The sequence below is a fragment of the Tursiops truncatus genome, chromosome 8 (assembly GCF_011762595.2).
Source record: "Tursiops truncatus isolate mTurTru1 chromosome 8, mTurTru1.mat.Y, whole genome shotgun sequence".
Classification (NCBI taxonomy): domain Eukaryota; kingdom Metazoa; phylum Chordata; class Mammalia; order Artiodactyla; family Delphinidae; genus Tursiops; species Tursiops truncatus.
The window spans coordinates 32,517,890-32,530,945 of record NC_047041.1 but is presented as its reverse complement, the minus strand read 5'-3'; the positions used below and the strand labels follow the sequence as shown (position 1 = coordinate 32,530,945).

The window sequence follows — 13,056 nt, the reverse complement described above, 5'->3', positions numbered from 1 at the left end:
AAATCATCGAAAACGTTCAGTAGCATTCTCTATCTCTCCTAAAGTCTAAAGTAGCATTATAAGTACCTCCTCTGCTTCCTGCTCCTTTTGTCTGTCTTCTTTCTTCCCATTTTCCTCATTTCATCCATTTATTCCCTTTAATGTTTTTCAGTGCTATAATTTTCCCTATAAGCATTGATTCTGCTGTATCCAGAAATTTTAATGTTTAATTTTCATTTAGTTTAAAATGTTTTTAATCTCTCTTCAGATTTCCTCTTTAACCTATGTGTCATTTAGAAGTGTGTTGTTTAATCTCTGAGTATTTTGTGATTTTCCAGCTATCTTTATGTTGTTGATTTCCAACTTAATTCCACTGTGCTCTGAGAATGATTTCTATTTTTTAAATTTGCTAAGATGTGTTTTATGGCCCAGAATGTAGTCTGTGTTGGTGAACATTCCATGCGAGCTTGAGAAGAATGTATAATAATAGTACAGTACGATAGTACAGTAAAACTTTTGAGACCTTGTGTGTTTGTAAATAGTTTTATTCTACCCTCAATCTAGATTGACAATTTGGATATAGAAATCTAGGTCGGAATTCATTATTCCTGAGAATTTTGAAGGCACTGCACCTTTGTTTTACAACTTCCTGTGTTGTTGCTGTGGGTTCATTATTGATTTCTGATGATTTTTATTTGACCTCTGTTTTTAGGCTTTGATTTTATTCATGGTTTTGTAATATTTTCTCATTTATTGTGCCTTGTATATATTGTGTCATTTCAATATGGATACTTTTTTATCAGTTCTGGAAATTTTCATGAATTATTTTTTTGGTCATTCCCTCCCTACATTTTTTTCTTTCAGTAGTTCTGTTAGTCAGATGTTGGGTTTCATGATTAAACTTCTAATTTTTCTTATCTTTTCTCATCTATTTTCCTTTTTAGTTCACAGCTCTCTTGTTTTATTCATTTACTTATACTGCATTCACATTTTCATATTTATATAGCAACCATTCTCATAAGTTCAATGTGTATATTTATGTCTTATGTTCTTAACAAAATTGGTATTATTTTTCTATGCATGGCTCTTTAATTTACATAAATGATTTTGGGATATTTATCTATTTTGTGCTTTGTGGTTTTCACTCAAAATTGTGTTTTAAGATCCATCCACATGTAATATTTACTTCATGCCTACCAGTTCATGGTATGCTTCTAATTCATTTATGTCCACCAATAAATATCATGGCTATCTTCCTGTTTTCACAAATCATCATTTGTGTTTCCTTATGGACTTTTCTGTGAGGATCTTTTCGGGATGTACACCAGAAGCTGTTTTTTAGGGCACACATATATGCCACTTAGAAATGTTGAATTTCTCTTTGGAAAGGCTGTACTTCTCTACAATCACACCATACAGAAGGGTTCCTGTGTCTCCAAATTCACTCAACGTGTAGTGTTATTCAGCTTTCTAACTCTTGCCAATCAATAGCTGATAGATATAATGTGATATCTTAATATTTTTTAATTTGCTTTTCTCTTAAGTACTAATGAGTTTGAAAAGTTCTTTATATGTTTGTTACTCTTTTGGCTTTCTTTTGTGTTATTCCCTCATATCCTTCACATATATTTTTATCTGTTTTTCTATCTTTCCAATTTGTAAGAGTTCATTATAGAGGCAAATATGAAACCTCTGGCTCCTATGAATCTGATCACCTGGACGTGGTAGTGGTGAGATAATTGGAATGGGGCAGATATAATGGATTGTGCTGGTGCAACTACCCAGGAAGGAGCCCTTTTGGAATGTCTGTATTTCAGCAGATTGAGGAAGAGGGACTTGGTGGGGAATGGCTTGGGAGACTGGGAATGGTTGGGTGCAGTTACCCAGAGGTGGGACATTGCTGTGAAAGCTATACTAGGATTCTCAACAACCTGGGTTTCTGGATACCAGGCATCTCTTGGACCTCGGGAAACTCCTGTGTGGGTAGCAAGTGTGTGGAATATCCAAGCATCTGGCCCTTCTCAGACTTAGAAATGGTAGTGTCACCCTAGGCTGCTGTTCTGAGCAGTGAGGAAGTCCCACTATCAGAGGAGAAAGAAGTCTAGCTGGGATTGGTAGTTAGAGCTATTTCTTTTCCTCTTAATGCCTAGCATGGTGGCAGTTTATAAGAATTACACATTTTTCTGGAATAGAAATTTAGCTATCAGTATTTATTATTACTCTTCGTATTACTATTTCTACTACTATGCATTCACTCGAAGGATTTTCAAAATATATGTATAATGCTTATTTAGCTGATGGTTATGCTAACATGTTGACTTAAATAGTTGCATGGGAAATTTTGCAATATCCTGAGTGGCAATTATAACCTTGAAGTTGTCTTAAAATTCAGATGCATAAATCCTAAATATGTGCTCCATTTTAAAAAAAAAAAGGAATATAGAAAATACTTTTTCATTTCCTCTATTTAAAAAAATTTTGATCATGATAACATTAAAATAAAGGTTGCTAAGACAGCTGTTTAAACAAAGATTTGCGTTAATCTTTTATAGAAAAAAATGCAATTAGATAAAGCTTTGAGAATTTCTCTTTGTGATTTTCTAAATGTTGTGGTAGAGTCTATTTTTCACGTTTGGTACCCTCTTGTGGTCAATGCAAGGCATTGATTAGGCCTTGATTTTAACAGTTGTGTATAATTTAACACTTTTTATTTATGTGAGAGACCTATAGTTTATACGAATATTTGACTTTTTTGTCATATACAACAACTTTAAGAGTAAGACTGACACTTGGAGTTTTCTTCCTGTTCCTTACTTCAGGGTATGCAGTGAAGGTGTGGCATGACCACAGTTGCTAATCTTAGAAGCTAAGTGATAATGTGCTCAGAATAAATACAGTGTAGCTTGGAACACAAATTGAAGACCTTGAACTTATCTTACACTTTTGCAACCGTAATTGGGTTTGGGGATTAATTTGCCATTTTTGATGGTATATTTTAAGATTTTATAACACACACACACATACAAGCATATATTACACATAAATATGATTTCATTTTACATGATTACCTAGTTCAAATGCACTTACTGTGGGTTTATAGAAAATGTCATACCATTGTGACATAGTCTCTCTTTCTTTGAGTCATGGTATGATAATAAGAAGACATCGATCACATACAGTGTTTAGTAAAGATTTGTGTGTTATTTTCCCTTCCTTCTGCAGCACTGGTTTCAGAGAAAATTCTTCACTTGATATCCACGACAAGTAACACAAAGGACAGGAGGTAGCTGTGTAGTATTAAGTTACTAAGGCCAAATAAGACTTGACTTACAGGAGCAGTAAATCATGGCTTTTGGAGGGAGATGTGAGTTGCAAGAAGTGCTCTTGGCTTTCAAGAACATGCTTCCTTAGATTATAGCTGTCCTTCACGTATCCTACTCTTTCAACTCAGCTCTTTAATTTTATGCTAGAACTGAGTGTGTTTTTGTTGTCTACATCATGGGACCCTTTGAGTAAATCCTTTTCCCGGGCCTGGTGGTGTGAAGGGCCAGGGTTTGAATAAGAGTCCAGGAAGTGCTTCTGGGAACGATTTTTGTATTGCCAGGAATGCTGATGTGTTGGCACGGAATTAACATTTCCCAAAACACCATCAAACACGGACTGAAAAACAAAGATGCAAGTGTAGTCACCACAGCTGTGTTCTCTTTTCCCCCAAATAGTTTCTTCTCTGCACAGTGAGAAATTTTAAGCCCCCTATTGTAAGATGAAAGTGGGTCAGTTTTGTGTACTACACTGTAAGGCAGCTGGTTGCCCCCAGTATTCATGTATCACTGGGATTGAGTTAAGGCCATTTGTGCAGAATTGTCCCTTATATAATGGATATTGTTTTTTTTTTGATCAAATGGAATGTTTGTGAGGGATTGTGGTGCCATGTTATAAGAGGAATAATTTCACTTGTTCATTAGATATTTATTGAGCACTCTCTCAAATTTTCAGTTTTAAGGATGAGAAGATACATGCATAAATTTCCCTGCTACAATGTAGGACATGAACACCATAAGAAACTCATATAAAGCTATATGAGCATCCAAAGGGAGAGAGAGAGTTGATGGAGGGGACATGTGAATGAGGTCTGTTTAAGCTGGATGCTAAGAGTAGATCTAACTTGAATATGTGGTTGTTGGAAAAAGTAAGCATTTGTATCAGAGAGGAGGTGGTCTGCAGAGAACAGAGAATAGGAGCTCAAAAGGGCTAACGAGAGAGGGCTTCCCTGGTGGCGCAGTGGTTGATAGTCCACCTGCCGATTCAGGGGACACAGTTCGTGCCCCAGTCCGGAGAGATCCCACATGCCGTGGAGTGGCTGGGCCGCTGAGCCTGCGCGTCTGGAGCCTGTGCTCCGTAACAGGAGAGGCCACTACAGTGAGAGGCCCGCGTACCGCAAAAAATAAATAAATAAATAAAGGGCTAATGAGAGAGACTTTTGGACAAATTGCTTGGGCAGGTCAGTTGTGGGCATGAAATGCCAGATTAAAGAGTAACGTCCACTGAGCTAACGATGGAATGTTCACCCAGGTATCTCTTTCAACCGTGGACAGGACAAGCTCCTCCCATTCTGAACCTTGGACTTCTCTGCTTTCTTTTGGGTTCTCTCCTGTACATTTTGTTGTGTGAGTTCCTCAAAAGACCTTTTTTGGATGGGAATGCCACTTTTTATTTTTCAATTTTGTTTCTTCTAGTAGAGCCACATTTTCTCCTTAAATAATAAAAATGCTTTGAAGATGTTGATTTTCCCCCCTCGTCATTTACAGGTATAATACTGTAATACACAGACATACCAGTACTCTTCAAAGATCTAAAAGTGACTAGAACCTTTACAGCAGAACCCTACTTGCTCTTTCCATTTAATGCCATTTTACCAGTTAAGTTTCTAAAGTTCCATCTTTGCAACTAGATCATGATGGGTTCCTGGAAGTACAATTGAGGAGATAAAACGTTTAGAGTGCCAGTGGGTCAAAATGGAATTCTGTGGATGTATTAACCTGGATCTGACACCCTCAGGGTCCTCAGAAAGACAGGTCAGAGGCCTGCCCCTCTTCTCCTTTCCTCTTCCCTAACTCCCAAACTCCCTTCCTCTCCTCTCCTCATCCATCCGTCCATCATTTTTAATTAATCTCCTCCAAATACATATGCAAATAATGAAGCAAAGCGTTATGCATAATAATCACAGAGCTTGTTAAAAATAACAATGTCTGAATCTCTATATGAGGGAAATAAGAATCTACATTTTTAATAGGCTTTAAAATACTTGACTCTGATTAAGGTGGTCCAGCTCTTGCACTTCAAGAGACACTGAAATAAAAGCAAGGAATAGTACTTCTTTAGCCAATAAAATTTATGAGTGTGATCACCTAGTATTTATTTCATAGGGACCCATGAATGGAAAAGACATACCTGGTGGATAACATATTTATAGTTGAAGAAGATTATATGCCCAGGCATGTCCTGTTCTCTTTAAGATTTTATTCCATTTGCATTTCTATAAAAGTATGCCAGAGGATAAAAGGTAAAGTATCCTCCTCCTCCACAAAAGACTAGACTGGTTTACAGCTCCCCTAGAGAACAGTGTCATTTTAGGGATATGCAAAGGTCAGCTATTAGAGTTCTGTTGAGTATATGACACAGATGTTGCTAATCCTTTTGACTTGACTGAACTGTTCTAATTATTTCACCCTACCAGGTTTTGAAGGTCTATTTTCCTTCCTGTCAAAAATGAGTTGTATGAAATATCAGGCATCTTTTTAAAATATATATATATATTATTTTATTTATTTTTTATACAGCAGGTTCTTATTAGTCATCAATTTTATACACATTAGCGTATACATGTCAATCCCAATCACCCAATTCAGAACACCACCATCCCCACCCCCCCGCAGTTTTCCCCCCTTGGTGTCCATATGTTTGTTCTCTACATTTGTGTCTCAACTTCTGCCCTACAAACCGGTTCATCTGTACCATTTTTCTAGGTTCCGCATACATGCGTTAATATACGATATTTGTTTTTCTCTTTCTGACTTATTACTTCACTCTGTATGACAGTCTCTAGATCCATCCACGTCTCAACAAATGACTCAATTTCGTTCCTTTTTATGGCTGAGTAATATTCCATTGTATATATGTACCACAACTTCTTTATCCATTCGTCTGTTGATGGGCATTTAGGTTGCTTCCATGACCTGGCTATTGTAAATAGTGCTGCAGTGAACATTGGGGTGCATGTGTCTATTTGAATTATGGTTTTCTCTGGGTATATGCCCAGTAGTGGGATTGCTGGATCATATGGTAATTCTATTTTTAGTTTTTTAAGGAACATCCATACTGTTCTCCATAGTGGCTGTATCAATTTACATTCACACCAACAGTGCAAGAGGGTTCCCTTTTCTCCACACCCTCTACAGCATTTCTTGTTTGTAGATTTTCTGATGATGCCCATTCTAACTAGTGTGAGGTGATACCTTATTGTAGTTTTGATTTGCATTTCTCTAATAATTAGTGATGTTGAGCAGCTTTTCATGTGCTTCTGGGCCATCTGTATGTCTTCTTTAGAGAAATGTCTATTTAGGTCTTTTGCCCATTTTTGGATTGTGTTGTTTGTTTCTTTAATATTGAGCTGCATGCGCTGTTTATATATTTTGGAGATTGATCCTTTGTTCGTTGATTCGTTTGCAAATATTTTCTCCCATTCTGAGGGTTGCCTTTTCGTCTTGTTTATGGTATCCTTTGCTGTGCAACAGCTTTGAAGTTTCATTAGGTCCCATTTGTTTATTTTTGTTTTTATTTCCATTACTCTAGGAGGTGGATCAAGAAAAGATCTTGCTGTGATTTATGTCAAACAGTGTTCTTCCTGTGTTTTCCTCTAAGAGTTTTATAGTGTCCAGTTTTACATTTAGGTCTCAAATCCATTTTGAGTTTATTTTTGTGTATGGTGTTAGGGAGTGTTCTAATTTCATTCTTTTACATGTAGCTGTCCAGTTTTCCCAGCACCCCTTATTGAAGAGACTGTCTTTTCTCCATTGTATATCCTTGCCTCCTTTGTCATAGGTTAGTTGACCATAGGTGCATGGGTTTAGCTCTGGGCTTTCTATCTTGTTCCATTGATCTATGTTTCTGTTTTTGGGCCAGTACCATATTGTCTTGATTACTGTAGCTTTGTAGTATAGTCTGAAGTCAGGGAGTCTGATTTCTCCAGTTCCGTGTTTTTCCCTGAAGACTACTTTGGCTGTTCGGGGTCTTTTGTGTCTCCATATAAATTTTAAGACTTTTTGTTCTAGTTCTATAAAAAATGCCATTGGTAGTTTGATAGGGATTGCATTGAATCTGTAGATTGCTTTAGGTGGTATAGTCATTTTCACAATGTTGATTCTTCCAATCCAAGAACATGGTATATCTCTCCATCTGTTGGTAGCATCTTTAATTTCTTTCACCAGTGTCTTATAGTTTTCTGCATACAGGTCTTTTGTCTCCCTAGGTAAGTTTATTCCTAGATATTTTATTGTTTTTGTTGCAGTGGTAAATGAGAGTGTTTCCTTAATTTCTCTTTCAGATTTTTCATCTTTAGTGTATAGGAATGCAAGAGATTTCTGTGCATTAATTCTGTATCCTGCAACTTTACCAAATTCATTGATTAGCTCTAGTAGTTTTCTGGTGGCATTTTTAGGATTCTCTATGTGTAGTATCATGTCATCTGCAAACAGTGACAGTTTCACTTCTTCTTTTCCAATTTGGATTCCTTTTATTTCTTTTTCTTATCTGATTACCATGGCTAGGACTTCCAAAACTATGTTGAATAATAGTGGTGAGAGTGGACATCCTTGTCTTCTTCTTGATCTTAGAGGAAATGCTTTCATTTTTTCACCATTGAGAATGATGTTTGCTGTGGGTTTGTCATATACAACCTTTATTATGTTGAGGTAGGTTCCCTCTATGCCCACTTTCTGGGGAGTTTTTATCATAAATGGGTGTTGAATTTTGTCAAAAGCTTTTTCTACATCTATTTAGATGATCATATGGTTTTTCTTCTTCAATTTGTTAATATGGTATATCACATTGATTGATTTGTGTATATTGAAGAATCCTTGCATCCTTAGGATAAGTCCCACTTGATCATGGTGTGTGATCCTTTTAATGTGTTGTTGGATTTTGTCTGCTAGTATTTTGTTGAGGATTTTTGCATCTATATTCATCAGCGATATTGTTCTGTAATTTTCTTTTTTTGTAGTATCTTTGTCTGCTTTTGGTATCAGGTGATGGTGGCCTCATAGAATGAGTTTGGGAGCGTTCCTTCCTCTGCAAGTTTTGGAAGAGTTTGAGAAGGATGGGTGTTAGCTCTTTTCTAAATATTTGGTAGAATTCCCCTGTGAAGCCATCTGGTCCTGGACTTTTGTTTTTTGGAAGATTTTTAATCACAGTTTGAATTTCATTACTTGTGATTGGTCTGTTCATATTTTCTATTTCTTCCTGGTTCAGTCTTGAAAGGTTATACCTGTGTAAGAATTTGTCCATTTCTTCCAGGTTGTCCATTTTATTGGCATACAGTTGCTTGTAGTAGTCTCTTAGGATGCTTTGTATTTCTGCGGTGTCTGTTGTAATTTCTCCTTTTTCATTTCTAATTTTATTGATTTGAGTCCTCTCCCTCTTTTTCTTCATGAGTCTGGCTAACGGTTTATCAATTTCGTTTATCTTCTCAAAGAACCAGCTTTTACTTTTATTGATCTTTGCTATTGTTTTCTTTGTTTCTATTTCATTTATTTGTGCTCTGATCTTTATGATTTCTTTCCTTCTGCTAACTTTGGGTTTTGTTTGTTCTTCTTTCTCTAGTTCCTTTAGGTGTAAGGTTAGATTGTTTATTTGAGATGTTTCTTATTTCTTGACTTATGCTTGTATAGCTATAAACTTCCCTCTTAGAACTGCTTTTGCTGCACCCCATAGGTTTTGGATCATTGTGTTTTCACTGTCATTTGTCTGTAGGTATTTTTTGATTTCCTCTTTGATTTCTTCAGTGATCTTTTGGTTATTTAGTAACGTATTGTTTAGCCTCCATGTGTTTGTACTTTTTACGTTCTTTTCCCTCTAATTCATTTCTAATCTCAAGCATTGTGGTCAGAAAAGATGCTTGATATGCTTTCAATTTTTTTTAATTTACTGAGGTTTGATTTGTGACCCAAGATGTGATCTATCCTGGAGAATGTTCCGTGCGCACTTGAGAAGAAAGTGTAATCTGCTGTTTTTGGCTGGAATGTCCTATAAATATCAATTAAATCTATCTGGTCTATTGTGTCATTTAAAGCTTGTGTTTCCTTATCAATTTTCTGTTTGGATGATCTGTCCATTGGTATAAGTGAGGTGTTAAAGTCCCACACTATTATTGTGTTACTGTCAATTTCCTCTTTTATAGCTGCTAGCAGTTGCCTTATGTATTGAGGTACTCTTATGTCGTGTGCATATATATTTATAATTGTTATATCTTCTTCTTGGTTTGATCCCTTGATCATTATGTAGTGTCCTTGCTTGTCTCTTGTAACATTGTTTAGTTTAAAGTCTATTTTATCTGATAATGAGTATAGCTACCTCAGCTTTCTTTTGATTTCCATTTGCATGGAATATCTTTTTCCATCCCCTCACTTTTAGTCTGTATATGTCCCTAGGTCTGAAGTGGGTCTCTTGTAGACAGCATATATATGGGTCTTGTTTTTGTATCCATTCAGCAAGCCTGTGTCTTTTGGTTGGAGCATTTAATCCATTCATGTTTAAGGTAATTATTGTTATGTATGTTCCTATGACCCTTTTCTTAATTATTTTGGGGTTGTTTTTGTAGGTCCTTTTCTTCTCTTGTGTTTCCCACAAAGAATTTCCTTTCGCATTTGTTGTAGAGCTGGTTTGGTGGTGCTGAATTCTCTTAGCTTTTGCTTGTCTGTAAAGCTTTTGATTTCTCCTTCGAATCTGAATGAGATCCTTGCCAGATAGAGTAATCTTGGTTGTAGGTTTTTCCCTTTCATCACTTTAAGTATATCATGCCACTCCCTCCTGGCTTGTAGAGTTTCTGCTGGGAAATCACCTGTTAACCTTATGGGAATTCCCTTGTATGTTATTTGTCGTTTTTCCCTCGCTGCTTTCAATAATTTTTCTTTGTCTTTAATTTTTGCCAATTTGATTAATATGTGTCTCGGCCTGTTTTTCCTTGCATTTATCCTGTATGGGACTCACTGTGCTTCCTGGACTTGGGTGCCTATTTCCTTTCCCATGTTATGGAAGTTTTTGACTATTATCTCTTCAAATATTTTCTCTAGTCCTTTCTCTCTTCTCCTTCTGGGACCGCTATAATGTGAATGTTGTTGCATTTAATGTTGTCCCAGAGGTCTCTTAGGCTGTCTTCATTTCTTTTCATTCTTTTTTTCTTTATTCTGTTCCACAGCAGTGAATCCCACCATTCTGTCTTCCAGGTCACTTATCCGTTCTTCTGCCTCAGTTATTCTGCTATTGATTCCTTCTAGTGTAGTTATCGTTTCAGTTATTGTATTGTTCATCTCTGTTTGTTCTTTAATTCGTCTAGATCTTTGTTAAACATTTCTTGCATCTTCTCGATCTTTGCCTCCATCCTTTTTCTGAGGTCCTGGATCATCTTCACTATCATTATTCTGAATTCTTTTTCTGGAAGGTTGCCTATCTCCACTTCATTTAGTTGTTTTTCTGGGGGTTTATCTTGTTCCTTCATCTAGTACATAGCACTCTGCCTTTTCATCTTGTCTATCTTTCTATGAATGTGGTTTTTCTTCCACAGGCTGCAGGATTGTAATTCTTCTTGCTTCTGCTGTCTGCCCTCTGGTGGATGAGGCTATCTAAGAGGCCTGTGTAAGTTTCCTGATGGGAGGGACTGGTGGTGGGTAGAGCTGACTGTTGCTCTGGTGGGCAGAGCTCAGTAAGAGGCATCTTTTTTGTGGCTGGGAAATATTATGATTCCTTGAGAAGAGTGTGCAAGTGGTTCTCTAAACTGGTTGTATATTAACTCATCTGAATCACCAAAAAGCCTAAAAGAGATGTTTTCTCTTGGTCCTATCCCAGGTCAGAATTTCTTGCTGAGAATCAGTTATAAAGTGTTCAAAAGGATTCTACTGTAGGCATCCTGCCCCCTCCATACTATAGTTCCATGAACTTCTTTGAGATCAGAATACATACTCAAATGATTTTGTTTCACATCCTTCTTCCTACTCTACTTCATCAAGTTATGCACGTAGTTGAAGCTCACTAAATCTTTATTAAATAATTTCAGCGGATGTTTGATGGGGATGGTGGAAATCAAGGTTTTCTTGATTCTCTAATTTGAATGTTTTATTGTTTTTTTGATCTCCTAGGATGGAAAGAAGAAATTTGACAAGGAGAGTGAAAAATACTATTCTATTCTTGACAAGCATTTAAATTTGTCTGCAAAGAAAAAGGAGTCTCATTTGCAGGAGGTAAGTTTTTCCAGATGAAATGTGGAAAGGGCATTAGCATTGTCCTGTGAAGTCCAAAGTTCGAAAAGTAGACATTATCTCAGAATCTGCTCCTCTTTAATAAAATAATGATAATGAGAATATTTAATTGAGCACTTACTACAGACAGGCACTGTGCTGAGCATTTTACATGCCTTGTGATATTTAATGTTAACAGTTCTAAGAGAAAGATTAGTATTTCCTTCAATAATGAGAAAGAGTGAAACAAGGCTATTTCTTTTTCTTCTTGTTGGGAATATTTTAAATAGCAGGACCTACCAAATTCATGTTATAGCATTTATATTAAGTTAAAAATACCTGTTTTTAAGGTGTTGCATCAGCATTAAGGGGAAAAAAGATACATATACAACTATATGTTTTAAAATCTCCATTATTCTATGTCAATTTTCTGAAAGAACAAGTCAACAGTCAACATTCCTTATATGCATATACTAACATGTACAGTGTATGCATATAAGGAATCCATTTCTTCCTTTTTTCTGAAAATTTCTTCTCATTGGTAGTGTTTCAACTATAATTAGTCAAATCGAATAGTCCTTTTACTGAGGAATAGTGATGGGATATGTTTTTTTTTAAAAAAGGCTCTCTTGTCTTTCATCTTGGCAGCAACTAAATCTTGACACACCATCCATCATTCCCCCAGTGTACAGTGGTGTGTCTCAGAGCTGAGCTGGGAGTTGTTGAGCTAGTCCCCCTACAGCTCATCACTGCTCTCTAGCCCTTCATAGGGAATCTTGTACTGTGCTGAGCCTCCTTTCATCTCTTCTTCCTCTCCTCTCTGTACTTCTAGGGACTGTGGTGGGGAACCTCTTTCAAATGCCTCCTCCTGATCCTCTAGCAAAGCCACCTCCCTTCCTGAACCGTTTTTCAAGTTCAGTCTGGTCCTCTGCCCTCCTTCTTCCTATGCTTCTTTCCCTGACCTCCATATTCAGCCATAAAGCATGCTTGACGAGTTAGAGTTCAAATGCAGTGGAACAGTAGTCCAAAAGGCATGGGAGAGTTGCTTCTGATTCCTTTTTTCTATACTCTTATGTTCCCCTAGAGGGAATTGAATTTCTTCACTTAAAAATGTTTAATGTTGGGGAGTTTTGTTATTTAAATATGTGTTCATTATAATGAATATCTTGTTATTAACACCTGCTGTTAAAATAGGACAATTTAATATACAGCTGTGGGCCTATGGAAAGGTTTTGGGGCTAAAGTGAAATAGAGAAAAATCTGTTATTAAGGAAAATTTTATTTTTAATTTTCATGGACATATTTAATCTTATGAAGTACTATGTTGTTATTTAATATTATGTTCACATATTCCAAACTTCTTAAATGCTCACATATCTCTTTAAACATTGCATTAGAATAAACCTAAGAGAGAATGCGGTATGTAGATGAAGTAGAAAGGGCTCCCCTAACTGTCACCATCATGTACCAAAGGCCATGACCAAGTACCATTTTAAAAATCGACTGTCTCAGAACACTCTTGGACATAAATCACAGCAAGATCTTTTTTGACCCACCTCCTAGAGTAATG

The 13,056-nt window shown here is 36.5% G+C and overlaps 1 protein-coding gene across 2 annotated transcripts in view; it reads left to right on the top strand.

Moving 5' to 3' along the window:
- ARHGAP42 (Rho GTPase activating protein 42) overlaps positions 1-13,056 on the top strand; it is a 287,206-nt gene that overhangs the window by 191,546 nt on the left and 82,604 nt on the right. For both annotated transcript variants that reach the window (XM_033862115.2, XM_019923816.3), the window contains exon 5: positions 11,388-11,489. In XM_033862115.2, the coding sequence (XP_033718006.1) occupies positions 11,388-11,489 (102 nt within the window). The remainder of the gene's footprint in view (positions 1-11,387; positions 11,490-13,056) is intronic.